We start from the raw sequence: 17,089 nt of genomic DNA on the forward strand, positions 1-17,089 counted from the left end.
CCCCCCGCCCCCCGCTGCCCCGCTGCCCCGCTGTACGGGGCCGTATGGCCGGGGAGCGGGGAAGCGGAGAGGGAGGGGGAGGGCGGCCGAGCCGGGGGAGCGCATCCCACCGGAGCCGGGGCGGGGGGAGCGGCAGCCCCGGGGTGGGGGGCTGGAGGGGGGGGCCCGTCAGTGGCGGCGAGGCCGCTCTAACAGGTGGGATCCCGCTGAGAGGAGGAGGCGGCCGGAGGGGGGCGGAGGAGGCAGGGACGGGCGGGCGGGCGGGCGGGCGGAGGGAGGGAGGGAGGGGGACGAGCCGGAGCCGCCTGTGATCCTGTGACAGGAGCGGCTGCTGCTGCTGCTGGCGCCGCCGGTGCCTCCCTCCGGTCGCTGTCCGAGCCCCGGTGCTTCCACCCCTCCCCGTTACAGCGGCCGCCACCCTCCCTGCGCTTCTTGCTCCCCGCTCCATCCCGCCCGTCGCCCCCGCAGCCCGTCCCAGGAGCGCCGCTGCCCCTCTGCCCGCTCCGGGACAGGGCGCGGGGCCGGGCGCCGCCACTGCTGCTGCTACCGCCGCCGTTACCGCCGCCGCCGCCGGTCGGGCGATGCCGAAGCCGCCGTTACTGCTGCGGGGGAGCCGCCCCGGGGACAGCGAGCTGGGGCGGCAGTTCCGGGACTGGTGCCTGCGCACCTACGGGGACTCGGCCAAAACCAAGACGGTGACCCGGAGCAAGTACCAGCGCATCGCCGAGGTGCTGCAGGGGGGAACCGGCTCAGGCGGCGGCTCCGGCGGGGGGGAGAAAGGCAAGTTCCAGTTCTGGGTCCGGTCCAAGGGCTTCCGCCTGGGAAACGGCACCAGGGAGGCGACGAAGATGGGTCAAGTGGTGGTTTATGTGCCGGTGAAAACGGGAACGGTTAGTGCGCTCCGTGCCCCGGGGGCTCTGTGTCTGTCTTGTCTGCCTGCCTGTCCGTGTCTGTCTGTCCTCCCCGGGGGTGCGGGCAGGGAGGGGGGGGTGAATTGCCCGGGGCGGGGGCGGGCACCCCCGGGGCCGCGGTCCCCTCCACCGCCGCGCCGGCCCTGTCCCGTCAGCACCGGGCGGCCCAGCCCCGCCGGCCGCCGGGAGCGCGCATGCCCCATGCGGGGCGCGACGCGGGGCCCGGCCGCTCCCGCAGCCCCCGCCGCTCCCGGGGCAGCCGCCGCGCCCCCGCCGCCCCGACCCGCCCGGGATGCGGATGGGGAGAGGCGCCCGCCCGGAGCCTCGCACCTTCCGCCAACCCCCCCCTCGGTCCCCGTCCCCGTCCCATCCGGTGCCGCCGCCGTCCCCGGGCGCTGCCGGCGCGGGGGAGGAGGGGGCGGCGGTGCCCCGCGCCCGCCGCCGTGCACCTGCCCCCGCGGGGGGGCCGCGCCGCCGCCCGGTGCGGGCCCCGCCGCCCCCCCGCTCTGTCCGATCACGTTCGCCCGGCATTTCCCATCCGCCCCACGGCCGGGGACAGGGCTGCAGTCAAGGGCAGCGGGCGGCGGGGAGGGGGCGCCGGCACCCCCCGGCCCCCCCGCGCCGCCGCCGCGCCCTGCCCGCCCCGCCGCCGCGCCGAGCGGAGCGGAGCGGGGCGAGTCCTGCCGAGCGGAGCGGGGCGAGCCCGACCGCCGCGCTGAGCCCGGCCCCGGCGTCCCGCGGCGCTGCCCGCCCGGCGCGGCCGCCGCAGCCGGTGCCCCGGGGGGTGCGGGCAGCGGCAGAGCCCGGATTAGGGCAGCCCCCCCCGCCTGCCCGCGGGCCGCCGTCCCGGGAACTCCCCCGCCGGAGCCTCATTGTTCGGCGCCCGGCCGGGCCGGGGCGCGGGGCACCGGCCGCCGCCTCCCTCCCTCCTCCCGCCGCCGCCCGGGGCTGCCCCGCCGCCCCATTGTTCCCGTCCCGAGCGTGTCCCGCTCCCCGGCGCGGGGGGAAACGCGCAACTTTGGCGGCCCCGGCCCCGCGCAGGGAGCGCCCGGCGGGGCTGCCCCGGCCCCGCGCCCCCCGCCATCCCCCGCGCCCCCCGCCGCCCCGCCGGGACCGCGGGCACCGGAGAGCTCCGGCAGGGATTTTTTTTTTTTCCCCTGTCCCTCCCCGCCTCTCCCGCTGCTGCTGCTGCTGCCGCTGCTCTGAAGGGTGCAGTGTTTTCTGTGCACACAGACTCCAGCATTGATGTGGCTGGAGGATGCTTCCATTGAGGGCAGCCCATCTGTGGCAAATGCTTCTAAACGCACTATTTACCTCCCATCTGGTCCGCCTGATTATTGGGGGGAGGGGGAAGGGTCATTATTTCTCCCTCTCCCTTCGTGGTGCTCAGAGGCTCCTTTCTTTCTCCCCTCTCAGCCCCCCTCCCCCATGCCATGCCCCAAAAAAATTCTTTGCGATTTTTTTTTTTTTGAGACCTTTTAGCAGCCCTTCTCTCCCGCTCCCCCCGCTCCAGGAGCCCCTGTGGAGGGCGGATTAGGAGCGGTACCCCCTTCCACAGAGCCAGCACTCCCTCCGGGTCCTCTCCATCCAGCCGGCGACTCTATCCCAGATCTTCCAAATGCTGCAGAGTCATGGTACCCCAGAGAGGCCGAGCCAGACTCCCTCGACCCTGCTGCTCGCTAGACGCCCCCTCCCCTTTGTCCGGGAGGGAGTCCCAAGGGTCAGCGGCTCAACCAGGCTGGTGCAAGCCCGCATATTCCCAAAGGGCCTCTGCACAGATGAAGTTTCAGCAAGGAGCGTGCCTAGGCCCCCCGCATCTTCCCTGGCAGAGTCCCTGCAGGCTACAGGCAGGAGTTACACCCAGGCTCCCCTAAACCAGCAAACACTGACAGGCATGTCCTGGGGGACAACCGAATTTTCAAGGGGCAGTACAGCTTATTTCCCAGTGCCTGGATGCCTGCTGGACATTAGGGCTGGGAGCGCTTTGCAGAGCCACTGGCTGTAGGGAGACCAGTCATCGTGCTCCCCAAACCCTCCAGTGTGGGGTCTGTAGAAGTTGTTGCCTCCTGATCCCTTGGTTCCAGCCTCCCTGGCCCCACCATGCCTCTCTCTGCCAGGAATCGCGTGGACCGTTTCAGATGGGTGCAGCTGGAGTTTTGGTTTTGCCTCAAGTGGCTCTTAAATTTAGAGATAACTTGACAGGGATTTTCTTCAGCTCCTCGTAATTCAGTGGTCTCCTCATCCTTGGTGGTTTGGGCTAGGTTTGGGGTGTATTTCATTGCTCTCATGCACACAGTCATAATTCATGAAGCTGATACAAGGCTTTTGCTGGACAGTAACGCCTGGATTCTGGTTTAATGCCTGTTCAGCTGCTTTTCCCAAATACTTCTGGAGCGGTGTTTCGGTTGCTTTCTCCTGGCTGTGCTCCTCTGCAACCTGATCTGGCTCGTCCTGTCTGCTCGCCCTTCTTTGAGCACATCTGCTGGGTGACCACCGTGCTGGGGATGTCCCCTGCTGCAGGGACAGGCAGAGCCCCCAGCCTGGGTGCAGAGGGGGAGAGGCTCTGCTCTTGCTGCAGGATGCTACAGGAAATCCAAGGGACTGTGAGGGAAAGCTGGAGGAGAGGTGGTAAAGAGTGTGTAGAGGGCAGCAGTGGGGATAAGATTTCCTTTCCCTGACAGGGCTGGGGCCACTCCTCCTCTGGAAAATAATAATAGTAATAATAGTCCCAAACCCCCAAAATTAACCACCCCCCAGCAAGCCAGTAGAGCTGTTCCTTTTGGCTTATGCACCCTGAGCTGGTTTGTGTATTTTCTGCGGATCTGTAGTGAAAAATTAATTAGCATGTGGTTATTATTTTCTCTCCTGAGTAACTTTCCCTTGCCCTCCTCCAGGCCTCTCATCAGAACAGGCCTAATCAGATTTGGGTGGCTTGAGAGCGGGGACTGTGCACTGAGAAGGGGGCATCTGCCTTAGGTGGTGGTCAGAGCAGATGGTGGTCTTCTCAAAGAATGCACTGGGAATAGGAACAGCAGTGCGGACGGATGTCTGGCACAGAGACTGTTCACATTTCTTTTTCCCAGATGAACGTCCCAAAGATGCTGGACATTTAACACATACAATTAAAAAAGCCCTATGCAGATAAACAGAGGCGCATTAGTGGTGTGGGACATTGTTGCCTGACAGCCCTATTCATGCACGGGCTGGATGCTGCATCCTTTAGGTCAGGGAGTTGGAAAAAAATGCATTTAGGCTGTATTGAGGAGGAGGGTATCTTTGTGTCTGCAGCACAGACAATGGATACCGCCCAAAGTGCCCAGATATGCCCTTCTTTCACGTGGCTGAGGAGCACTAAGGTGTGAAGCCCCTCGTTATCTGTGGGCTGGACTGAACCCTGGCACTGGATGTGCAGCCCTCACCCTTCTCCCCAGCTTTGCTAAGAACTGTGGGAGAATTTGCCCATGACAAGGTGCTAAGATGCAGTTCATTATAATCTCATGTCCCTCTTGTCCTAAGCATTTAGCATCATTTAGACAGTCTTTCCCAGACAAACGTGGAGTGAGATGGAGCCACGGTGCAGGGAAATGGGCAGCACTCGGTGACAACCGGCGGAGCAGATGGCTGTGGCCGGAGCAGCGGGTGTGCAGGGGAGGGTTCTCCTCAGACTTCGGCCCGGGCGTTAGCTGCTCTCTGGATCGATGCTGTACTTGGCCGTGCGTGGTGGGAGCTTGTCACAACTCCGGCGCGGCGGCCAAGCCTCGCAGGACAGATTCATGCTGGCAGGCCGTGGTGCAGGCTGGGGGGCTGCGGGATGAGCAGGGGAAGCCTGGCGTCAGCCCGGCCCTCCGGGGGCTGCGCGGAGCCGTGGGGACCGGGCAGGCTCTGCAGCGCTGCCCACGTCGGATTCTGCTTCCCTGCTCTCTCCCCGTCCCCCGCAGTGCTGACACGAGGCTTGGGGGCTCGCTGACAGCACGAGGGCATTGCTGGGTGGGTTGCTGCTGTTGTGCAGGTACAGCTCACCTGTACTGGCACTCCCAGAGCCAGATGTTCAAAATTATTTTATGATTGTGCCCGATGAAACTCAGCCGAGGAACGGTGCTGTGCTGTAGTGGGGGGAGCGCTAGAAATAGAATTGGTGAGTCCAAAATGCAAAATGGATGGAGGCTTTTATCGACAGCAGGAAAACCATCCTATGGGACAGTGGGTGAATCTCATAGTACAGCCTATCCCTAAATATGTTTTAGCTCCAGAGACTGGAGTGCTGTGATGTGAAAGCTGCGGTGCCAGGCCGTGGGACAGCACAGCACAGTGGCAGAATGCCGGAGCTGAGGAGCCAGGCATGTCAGAAAGATGCTGCTCCAACAGCTAATAGAGGCTACATTTTTCCTGGTACAAGTACCCTTCAATGCCCATATTCAGTGCCCCAAAAAGCTGCACATCTATAACCTCTAAGAACATCAGTCAACAGAAGGTTTTCACGGCGTGAATAACCACTCAGACTTTCTGGGGACTTCAAGTGATAAAAAAAAATAAATCAAGACCATTCAGAAGAGCCTTAGACAAGGCAGATGGGCCTGAGGGTATTATCTGAGAAATTGTCTATTACTCCCATTGCACCAGCCTTACTTAGAGCACACAGAGCCTTCACCTGCAGAGACATCCCATTCCCAGCACATGGGGCAGCACCAGCTTTTCCAAGGAGTGGAACTGATGGGAAGTTTACATTTAAATGTGCACTCAGGAGACTGGTACAATGCTGGCCTGGGTGCATGGTCCCCTCCAACCCATCTAGAGAAAATCCCCCACATCAGCATCCGTTCCAGATTCAGTTCCAAGTTTGCACAACACCAGGTGCTGATTTTACTTTTGAAGGTGCTCATGATAAGAGTCAGAGCAGTGACACCCGGGCCCCTGGGCCCAAGAGCTGGCTTAGGCTCACCAGGCAGCAGCAGAAGCCTCCAGTACCTTGGCAAGGTGAATTTAAAGAGCTCTGATGATCCGCAGTTAAGCAGCCTGGCAGAATGAAGTTCCTCACTGAGCCGGGAGCAGAAGATCTGGCAGCAGAGCCCATTTCCAGCTCCTGCCCACTCCCACCCCTCGGGACAGCCTGCTGAAGCTGCTTCTAGGGATAAGGGGGGAACCAGCATCTAATTCAGTTCTTGCTTTATTTCTGCCAAGCCTGCAAGCCTGATTAAAGGCAGCCCCACTGTGGTCATTAGTACCACAGTAGGGCATGCATGGCACAGCTGCAGCGGGAGATCCCACCATCCCAGCCAGCCTCAGCCTCAGGGACTGACTTTGGTCAGTGGCACTCAGGGGACCTGGAGCCCCATCAGCAAAGGTCCCAGTTCCCAATATATGTCTGACCAAACAGTTTTTGAAAAAATAACTCCTTGCCATCTACACTGCTTATCCTCCGTGATTCCAGAAACAGGGATGGCATTGCTGATCTGAAAGGAGCAGCATTTTTTGAATAACATTAATCTGATAGTTATCTCCTTCACCCACAATTGTTTCCAGATTTGTGGTTCTTAAAGGGTGCCACTCTGAAGAAGGTCCAAAAACAAACAACCAAAGCACAGCTCTGCCAGGCTTTGGTCAATGAGGCTGAAATGGAAAGAACCCCAGGTCTGACAAGGGGCTGTTGTATGAACACTCCAGGTTATATCCCACCTTTGCACAGAAAGAGGGTCCAAGAGCTCAGGGCTGATTTAATGAGGAGCAGAAAAGACTGGCTGTAAAGACAGTACCTGGCTGTTCTCAGCTCTCCTCGTGGGCCATGGCTGAGAGGGACTTGCTCTGACCACAGGCAGACAGGGGAATTCGGTCACTGACTAAAGACCACAGCAGAGCCCAGAGAGGCAGCCAGACTCCTGTCAGCGAGAATTTTCTCGGGACCATTCTCGGCAATAATCTCCTGCTGATATAATTTCTTCAGTTTTGGTTTTACCATTATATTAGGCTTGGTATGAGCAGTCTGTGAACTTACACTGTGGACAAGCAAATGGCAGGGAAAGCCCAGAGGTGTGGAGGAGCATTGGTGGGGTGCCCATTCACCTGGCCCCCACAGATGCTCTGGCATTGCTGTGACAGAGGGATGCATATTCATATTGCTTTCTTCAGTGCAAATTAGTAATTATCTTCCCCTGATCTCATATCAGCTGTGCCCACCTCTAAAGAATCACATTGAGATGGGCCAGAGCCACCCCTGAGTTTTGATGTCTGGTTTAATTAGCTGATTGTAGCAAGGGCAGGTACCTGTTGGCCAAAATCACTGTCTTTGTTGGAAAGCCGCTGACTTCCACTTTAATGTCTGGTGCCAAAGAGTAGCAATTTATTTGAGGAGAAATAGCTGCAGACTGACTGTGCAGTGTATGGGAGCAGAGAGCAGAGCAGAGGTTTGGGTAACTGTGTCTTTGCCGCGTGTCTGAGGTTAAGGCAGCAGCCTTTGGAAGTGAAGTGGAGGCTGGTTGTGTCTTCCTGGTACAGAATGACCGCCGGGAAGACAATGCTGTGTGAGTGGTTTCTGTCTGTCCTTGCTCTGCTTCGGCTTGGCAGCCCTGGAGGATGTGTTTGCCTTCTGATAGATGGGCATAGGCAACACTGGTGGCTCTGATGGATCCACTCCTCACCAAGAGGGAGGGAGTGCTCTGGGAACGATGGGGTCACTCAGTCTCTGTGTCTCATGTTTGGGCTGTCTGGTTGGTGGTGGGTGTCTCTTATGGCAGTCTCTGGCCTAAAAATCCAGACTCACCAACCACCCCCCCAGAGAAAAGGAGACTGAAGTTTGGGACTCCTCTCCTGGTTTGCATTTGAAGGAACTGTGATGACATCCAAAACCTTATGGGTGTCGGTGCTGCGGGTACCACCCACACCACGGGCCACAGGGCGTGCCAGTCTGCAGTCTCACAGCACTGGGACAAGCAGCCGGTGCAGGGAAGCTGGTCCCTTGGGGATGCTCTGGGGTTTGTCATTCCCATCATCAGATTGAATGCCGTTTGTGTGGCTGCCCCAGCTGGGAGGAGGCTGGGAGGAGGCCTGCCTGCTCCCGCTCACCTGCACCGGGCGTTTGGATCCAGCAGAAAGCCCTTGAGCTGGTGACAAAGGTCTGGATGTGGGCTGGAAAGTACAGTCCTGTCTCTTAGCAACTGGTTCCTACCTCTGAGCTCTCGGAGCCGTGTGTGGGACAGAGAGCATCAGTCACGCTCCCGCTGCCGCAGCAGCGACGCGCCGAGGAGGGGATGGGGGATCAGGCCGGCTCCAGCCACTGCCGAGACGCCTAAAGAAGCTCAGGCATTTCTAGCACAAGCAGTCATCTGTGAGCCCAATCAAAGCTCCGGTTTAATTGCTTTCCTCGTGCCCTTCTCTGCCCGGCCCGCGGGCGCCGATTGGCTGCGGCGGCAGTGCCTGCCGGCACCCAGAGCCTGCTCCCCTCCATTTCGGTCACAGGGTGGGGACAGGGAAGGGCGGGGGAGGAGGAAGAGGGAGGACACGGCCTGTGTATTTCTAGAAAAATTAGATGTCATCGGGTCCTCCCCTGAACTCCTCCACACAGCACCTGGGAATCCCCATCCCCACACGGACATTTGCATGGCTGTTTTCTCTCTCAGGGCTCGTTCTGCTGTTTCACCCTCGTGTTTCCTCTCCCAGCCCGAAGCAGCTCCTCTCTGGTGAGCGTTTCTCAGGGGCTCCCTTGCCAAGCACTGTTTCATAAACATTTTCACGAATCCTCTGCTTTGTCCTCCTAATTAACCATCCAATTGGCCCCCAATGGAGCCTTCACCTCTCCTGTGAAGATCCTGCTTGCACAGATTATAACCTGTCAGCTGCCAATTTATTTCTCATGCAGAGGGCAGGTTGTATTAATTGTCTGACTTCCTTGCCCTGCTTGGTTTGCCCCTCCTTTCTTCTGCTCCCAGAAGCATCCCAGTTTGGAAACACAGACCCACAGAGGACCAGGGGGACCCAGATGTGAGGCCACTCGGAATGACCCACATGTCCAGCCTGCAGTGATGTGGCACTGACACCAGATGTGATGGGATGATGGGTCACACCTGGAACAGGGATCTCTGTGGATGGATTACCATGATAGAGCATTTAAGAACATGCTTGACTTCTTCTCCCCTCATGTGTAGTCTCAGTTAAGAGCTCAAAAAAATTCCACTTGGTCATCCCAGGTTAATGGTGAATCCTTCCTGGTCTTACTAAAATCAGGGCTCGGCTTTTGGAAGAGTTGGGGTCCACCTAGAGTGGTTATGATGGATGTGAGTCAGAATACAGAGGGGGGTTACCTGAATGCAGGGGGAGACCAAACAGATTTCCATCAGCATCTCTTCCCTGTGCCCCCTGCCCCAACTCCCTGTATAGGACCCTCCAGCCTTGCAGAGCCACATGTGGGCCCAGAATAAATACAAGTACCTGCTCTCACTGAGGGCAGTGACTGACTGGTTTTCTGGGTTCCCACATGGGGAAAGGGGCTGATGGAGTCCAACATGACCCTCATGGTTCTGCACTGTCCCCATTTCTTGAAACCAGTATGTGCTCACAGGGAGTTTCCAGGCTCTGGTGTCAGGGCTGGGCTGGGCTGAAGCCACTGTGGTGAGGTGCAGCTCGATCTCTGTCGTGCCCTGACCTGGTGAGGAGTCTGGTTTGGGAGGGGAGGGTGTGCATCCCCTTAAACCCCCCAACATCCGCTGAGCTGTCAGCATTTCCCTAGAGGCACATCATGCTGTTCCTGTGGGAGTCTCCAAGGGTGGCCCACATACTGGGAACTGCCAGAGTACAGGGAGCTGGCACCAGGATGCCACACATCCAGGGCTCAGCCTCTCAGCCCAGCCTGACCTTGATTCACTGTAGCATCATTTGTAACTGATTTGACATAATTTTGCTTACCACTGACGAGCTGAACTGCCACCGCTGCTCTGTACCTCCTCCTCAGTTTCATTTTGACATCACCGTGTCCTCGCTGGGCGTGATGATGTCACCTGGCTGCCCTGACAGGGACGGGTCTATTCCCAGGCACAGAGGGGTCACCTTGCTGTGACAGGTCACCTCATCACTTTTTACAGTGCCTTGGCCCCCTCCGACTCAAAGGATTTTGCTTTGGTGGTGATCTTCATTAGATTAGTGCTCAGCGCTGGGGAGATCGCTCACAGTGATAAGTTACTTCAAGGAAGAGACAGCTCTAGGCATGTTTGGAGTTTGTGCTACAGCTACGTATTATCAATATTCTTTAGACTTCTAGTTTTACATTTTTTTCCGGATGCTATGGAATATAAACGCTCTTCTGATTGTAAATTCGGTTCACCGTTTTCCCCCTTTTTTTCCACTCCAGTAGCAGGTCCCGTCAAATCACCTAAACCAAGATCCAAATGACATTAAGAAATTGCTACCTGTCTTTGCAGATTTATAAAAAAAAAAAAGCAAACAAACCCCAAACTCACATTTTAGAATCATAGAATCCTAGGAGGGTTTGGGTTGGAAGGGTCCTTAAAGATCATCTTGTTCCAACACCCCTGCCATGGGCAGGGACACCTTCCAGTAGACAAGGTTGCTCCAACCTGGCCTTAAGCACTTCCATGGATGGGGCAGCCATTGGGCAAACCCTGCCTATTTCAAAATAGTAAGAAATACTGCAACTTTATAATAATCTCCAAATAATAATGCCCGTGATCTCTTCCCTGTTAGTGCCCACAGCGTGGCCCTTCTCCTGCTCAGGCCCCACATGCTGTGGAGCAGAGTGTGACACTCACCAGCTGATGGGGAGTGGGAAACCCACGGCCCCAGGGAGTGATTGCCCAGGCAGGTCAGTCGGGTGCTCTGCTCATGGCAGCCTTTCTCACCAAACCCAAGCGAAGCAGTGCTCAAACAGCAGCTTGGGCTGCCCCACAGCACCCAGCATTTTGTTACCCCTGAAAGAGCTGGTTCCCCGTTGCTCCTGGCTGGAGGGTGTGGGGTCGCATTTATTGGGGAGCACTGTGCTCACCTCTGCTTGCCAGATCCAGCTGCTCCTGTGGCTTCCCCACTGGCACAGCCTGGTCCTGGCAGGGAGGCAGCTCTGCTCTCCTGCGCCGTGCAAAATGTCCTCTGCCTCCCAGGCAGAGCAGGCATCCAAGGAGCCTCTGAGCAGCCATCAGAGCAAGGCTCTCTGCCTGCTGGGTTTCTCCAGGCAGCCCCAGGATGGATGGCAGCCCCATTCCCCAGCCGCCCAGCAGACCCCACGCCCACCCACCTCCCCTTGGCATCCTGCACCTGGGCCCTCTCCACCGGCTGGAGGCAGGGCTGCCATTTCCAGGCTCGCCCCTCCCAGGCCGCTCTGTTTTCATTCCCAGGCCTGGGAGCTGGGAGAGGAATAAGCTGAGGTCAGAGCAAAGGCCTGGACCCGTCCCCATGGCTCAGCTGCGGCTGCTGAAAGAGTGGCTCTCTCTGAAGAGGCGCCTGTGCCCCGTGAAAGACACACACCTCAGCTGTGTTTGCCGGCTAAAAATAAAGCACCCGGCTCCCCTCACGAGGAAGTATTTACTTTGAGAAAAAAAAAAAAGTATTGTGTACAGTTCTGGGTAGAGAAACAATGTGAATGCCCCCAGTCCTGGCCCGAGTCAGCATGGAGCGTGGGGAAAATGACTTCTTCTTTATGCCTCGGTTTCCTCAGGAGAAATGAACCCTCCTGGGCTGGAGCGACTCTCAGCTGCTCAGCAGGGCTGGGGCTGTTTTCACTGCAGTGGGTAGAGCTGGAGCTCTAAGTGCAGGATGGGGCTTCATGTTTGCATGGTGCAACATGACACAGAAATGCTCAGTGCAGGGAAACACCATCAGCATTTTAGCAGCTGCTTTTCTCCCATTTTTCAACTAGAAATGATCAGAAAAATTTCCCAGCAAAGTATTTCCAGGAGAAAAAAAGAGCAAAATCTGTGACATCAAGACCCATTGTCATCTTGTGGGTTCCTTTATTATGAGCAATACAACTGATATTGTTCTTAGCCCAGCATCTCCCCAGTGCCTATTCCTAAGGCACTCACTGTGCCCATGGCATGAGGGGCAAGAGGAAAAGGGAAGTTCGAGGAATGTAGCTCCTCTTTCTCCTCGCAGCATTAGCAGAGGGAGCCTGCTGTGGTTTAACATATCCCCCGCAAAAGCTGCTTTCATCCTACACCTAAATACCATGAGGAGTGAACTTCCTAAAGCCCTGGAGAAGTCTAAATATAGAAGCCAATCAAGGGCTGACTTCCCAGAGATGCAAAGTACCAAGAACAGTTTCTTGATCAAAAGTTGTAAGAGTCCATATTGAAATAAAACGTCTGTTTTGGTACTGAAGCCTGTGCAGGAGGGGAGGTTGCAGAGGTGGGCTGTGTGCTGGTGGTGTCTGCAGCAGGAGGCCAGGGGCTGCCCAGGGAGATGGACTTTTGAGGAGTCATGGTGTTTGGAGGAAATTCTTCATGGTGAGGGTGGTGAGACACTGGCACAGGTTGCCCAGAGAAGCTGTGGCTGTCCCATCCCTGGAAGTGTTCAAGGCCAGGTTGGATGAGGTTTGGAGCAACCTGGGCTAGTGGAAGGTGTCCCTGCCCACAGCAGGGGGTTGGAATGAGATGGTCTTTAAGATCCCTTCCAACCCAAATGATTCCATGATTCTATGATCTCTCATCCCATCTCTGATGGGATGTCTCTGGCAGCATGGCAGGATTTCATCCTATCCTATATGTCACAGTTTTGACCTCTGTCCACTCCCTGGTCCAGCTGAGCATTTTTGCTAGAAGACTGAAAATTTCCTGAGACCAAAACACAACCTGTAGGAAATTAGAAAGGCACCTGAAAGACCAAAGAGCAGCAGAGCACTCTTGGTAAAACCCAAACCCCACTTTTGTTCATCTCAGCACAGGGATGCACCTTTGTGCCTGCAGCAGAAGGAACCACCCAGGGCAGGCAGAAAGGGCAAGAGATGGCTGAATGCCACAGGGATGGCACTGCCAGTGTAAGCTGTGGAACCTGTGCTCATGCAGTGGGGTGACTCTAGCATGGGACAGGGGAACCCTGATCCTGACCCGGCTGGGGACATTGGCTGTGTCCCTCAGCCAGTGGGCAGCAGGAGCGCAGGCAGAGCAAACGACACGGCCTGTCTCTGTGTGCAGTGGAGGTGACCTTGAGGGACAGCTCAATACTGCTGGCCCCAAACCTCCTGCTCCGCTGTCCCAGGGATGAGGGTGACAGTGGCCCTTCCAGACAGCAGCAGGAAATTAGAGTTTAACGTGCAAGAGACTCTGTACTGGGGCGGGGAGGTGCTGTGGTTGGGAGATACAGAGGGGAACGCTTTCATGTGGGAAGTGCAAGGAGAGGCGAGGGCAGAGGGTCTGCTCCCAGGCAGAGAGCAGAGTGCAGCCATTATCAGGCAGGGCTCTGCTGGCAGGAAGCGGCTTTTGACTCACAGGAAGCTGAATTCGGCTGGTATCAGCCCCTCGCGCGAGGGCCAGGGCAGTGTTTTATCTGCTGTTGAGCACAGCAGATGGGGAAACAGTCGGCACTCCCTCCCAACCCACTCCTGCTCCAGCAGCCCCTGACTGATGGCCCTCCAGCGTACCCCCCTTGGAAAAGGGATGCTTCCCTGTGGAGCCACGAAGCAGGGGCAGCTTCCCAGGCCCCAGGAGAGCTGCCAGCCCCACTGGAGGAGGCAGAGATTGTCCTGCCAGCTGGTGCAAGGGGAGAGCCAGGACCCTCCAGGCTGCTGATCCCAGAACAGGCAGGTACCAGGTCCTCCAGCAGTGTCTACCCCAGTCAATCTGAAGAGGAGCTGGAAGCATGTAGGCCTTGGAGAGCTGGCTCTCTGGCTTGAAGCTCAGATTGAATCCTCCCAGATTCTCCCAAATCCAAGTCCAAGATGGGGAAGGGCTTGCAGGGTTGGGGAGCCCTGTCATCCCTTGGCCTCTCTAGAGCTGCCCGGGTTGGGAGTCTGGTTTCGCTCGGGGTGGTGGCAGCTCACCGGGGCTCGGGGTGAAGGTCACTGCGGGCAGTGTGGAGGGGATCGGGTGGCAGCTGCTGGCCATAGACCTGCTGCTCCGTGGAAAACACAGTTTGCTCCTCAGTGCTTCAATTTAGCTGCAAAAACATCAAATTGTGGCAGTTTTCACACCCAGGCCAGGCTGCTGAGGAATGGCCGCGGGGACTGGTGGAGACACAGCGGGTTGCTGAGACCGGAGGGAGCAGGGTAGCTGGAGGAGGCTGATCATGGAGGTGGTGCAGGTGCTGCTGCTGGGCTCAAAGGCAGGGCAGGTCCATGTGGGACCCATGGCGGGTCCGTGTGGAAGCCATGGCAGGTCCATGTGGGAGCATGGCAGGACTGTGAGAGCCATGGCAGGTCCATGTGGGAGCCATGTCAGGACTGTGTAGGAGCCATGGCAGGTCTGTGTGGGAGCACAGCAGAGCTGTGGCAGCCATGGCAGGTCCATGTGGGAGCCATGGCAGGACTATGTAGGAGCATGGCAGGGCTGTGAGAGCCATGGCAGGGCTGTGTAGGAGCCACGGCAGGGTTGTGTGGGAGCCATGGCAGGTCTGTGTGGGAGCCGTGGCAGGGCTGTGTAGGAGCCATGGCAGGGTTGTGGGAGCATGGCAGGGCTGTGAGAGCCATGGCAGGGTTGTGTGGGAGCCATGGCAGGGCTGTGTAGGAGCCACGGCAGGGTTGTGTGGGAGCCACGGCAGGGTTGTGTGGGAGCCATGGCAGGGTTGTGTGGGAGCCATGGCAGGGTTGTGTGGGAGCCATGGCAGGGTTGTGGGAGCATGGCAGGGCTGTGAGAGCCATGGCAGGGTTGTGTGTGAGCCATGGCAGGGTTGTGGGAGCGTGGCAGGTCCATATGGGAGCCATGGCAGGGCTGTGGGGGAGCCATGGCAGGTCCGTGTGGGAGCATGGCAGGGCTGTGGCAGCCGCGCCAAGGCTGCGGTGGGAGCTGAGCGGAGCACAGCGCTCCGGCGGGATGGCGGTGCCAGGGGGTGGCAGGAGCCCGCCCCGCACTCCGCCGCCGCCCTTGCCCCGGTCCCGCCCGCCCCGGGCTCGGTGAGGTCCGGGACCGGCCCTAGCGGGGTCCTGCCCCAGGCCGTGCCTGCCCCGGGCCGGTCCGCGCCGGGCGAGGCACAGCGGGCGCGGGGGCACCGGGCGCGGGGCGGCGGCGGCGGGCCCGGGGGAGCGGATTACCGCCGGTTGCCGTGGTTACCCGCTACCTGCCGGCGGGCCCCAGCCCGGCCCGGGCGGGGGGGCTCGGCCCGGCCCTCCCTCCTTCTCCCTCTCCCCTTCCCTCCCTCCCTCCCTCCTCGCCGCCGCGGCAGATGTCACCCCGCGCTGCCGCTCCGGGCGGCCCGGGCGCTCCCCGTCCCCTCCCGCCGCACCGCCCCCGTCCCGGGCAGGGCCGCCGAGAACAAAGGTGCCGGGGCTCGGCGCTGGCAGCGCCATGGCCGGTCCGCAGCCCGTGGGAAGCGCTGCCCGGCCCGTGCCGCACCCGGGACAGCGCTGCCTGAAATGGCTGTCGCCGCCCGGTGCCGGGCACGGCTCCCGGCGACCCCGGCCCGCACAGCCGCCCCCGGGCGCTGAGCCCCGGGGTGGGAGGGATGGGGCAGAGGGCAGGAGGTGCCGGGGCAGCGAGGCCCCGAGGGGGCTGCGAAGGGCAGGAGGGGGGTCCCGGGGGGGTACGGGCGCTCCGAGATGTGAGGAGGCAAAGAAACGTGGGACTAGAGGAGATGGGGAAGACAAAGGACACTGGGGAGGGAAAAGACCCGATGGAGGAGAGGAGGTGAGAGCGCTCACAGCGCTGGGAAGGTGGGGAGGAGGTGAGGAAGAGGGGGTGAGAGCTCTGGGACAGGGTACGCAGGGACAGAAAAGGAGGAGAGACCGGGAAGGGGGAGACAAACGAGTGCAGGGCAAATGTAGGAGAAAGGAGGATGGCTGGAAGGTGGCAAAGGGACTCCTCAGCACCTGAAATGCTACCCACTTCTGAGCGCTTATGTCAGGGCTCAGCTTTGCTCCTGAAATCTTTTACGCCTTTTGGGGACAGATGACTTCTAATAAAGCCCCCATGCCAGAACAGGATAAAAGCATCCCTTCTTCCCATTCTGCTTCCCAAATGATTTTTTTATTGCTATTTAAACCTGAAGGGTTTTAAGCCGTTCTGAGATATTATGGGCTCTGACTCATGCCTTGAATACTGGTGAGCAATACTGGGTGTGGAAGGAGGAACCCGAGGGGCGTGGGCCCCTCGGAGAGGTACTCAATAGTACACGTGTCCTCTTAAATCCTCGGTCAACATTTGGGTATATTGCCAGATATAAACCTCTCTAATCCTGGAGGTACTGACTTGATACAGCTTCTTATACCCAGTGCCTTTGATACCGCTTGCATCTCACCTGCTTCCCAGAGCTAAATAATCATCACGGGGAGAGCAGTCACAAGGCTGAGGAGGGGATGGAGAGACACAAGGAGTCGGGGAGGATCGCTGCAGGGAGTGGGATGCTGAGGAGGCAGCTCCGGCATCCGGCATCCAGCCGGCGTGTAGAGGAAGGCGCTGCTGGGTGTGCAGGGAGGCTGTAGCGATGCCCAGACCCTGAGGTTACCTTCATTCCTTCTGAAATGGGGGAGGAAACACAGACCTGCTGGCTGGCCGTGCAGGGAGGAGGGCATTAGCTGGCTGGAAATAGTGATTTGCATACAGGGTTGGTTACAACCTTAATTTTGAGGGCTCTGCTCCTTACATCTGACTGTGCTTTTCTCCTGCTGCATTTTCCTTTGTCCTGTTTCTGTAATTATCCTCATTTCAACCCTGCTCTGAGGATTATTGGTCAGTAGGAAGCCTCCTAATGCCCGCTTCTCCTTGGCGGGGGAATACCCATGCCCTCGATTAAACTGAAACTCTCCAAACGGTGACAGAAGAAATTAGATCTATATTCCTCAAAGACACTCCCTGGGGCGAAGTTTCCCGACCCCCACCATGCAGCCCTGCCACCCTGCCCCTTGTGTTCGCTCTCAATATTCTCTTTGTTACAGCCACCTTCAGACCCGGCTCAGGGCTCCTCCGGGAGGGCAGAGGTGGTTTGTGTTGGAAAATCGTCGTGCCCGTGTCCCAGTTGAGCTCACCGACTGTCCTGCTGTAGCCCCTGCCCAGGACAGGGAGTCTCTGTTCTGAAATTGGGGTGAGGAGCCAACTCTA

General features: G+C 58.5%; 1 protein-coding gene across 2 annotated transcripts in view; it reads left to right on the top strand.

The window, feature by feature from the left end:
- The first annotated feature begins 581 nt into the window (after positions 1–581).
- NOL4L (nucleolar protein 4 like) overlaps positions 582–17,089 on the top strand; it is a 63,324-nt gene continuing 46,816 nt past the window's right edge. Inside the window, exon 1 of one of the 2 annotated variants that reach the window (XM_017822801.1) lies at positions 582–890. In XM_017822801.1, the coding sequence (XP_017678290.1) occupies positions 582–890 (309 nt within the window). Of the gene's footprint in view, positions 891–15,521; positions 17,073–17,089 lie in introns of those variants that run through there. The other variant, XM_017822802.1, reaches the window with a different exon arrangement.

Source organism: Lepidothrix coronata, unplaced genomic scaffold (assembly GCF_001604755.1).
Source record: "Lepidothrix coronata isolate B3197 unplaced genomic scaffold, Lepidothrix_coronata-1.0 Scaffold99, whole genome shotgun sequence".
NCBI classification, from domain to species: Eukaryota; Metazoa; Chordata; class Aves; order Passeriformes; family Pipridae; genus Lepidothrix; species Lepidothrix coronata.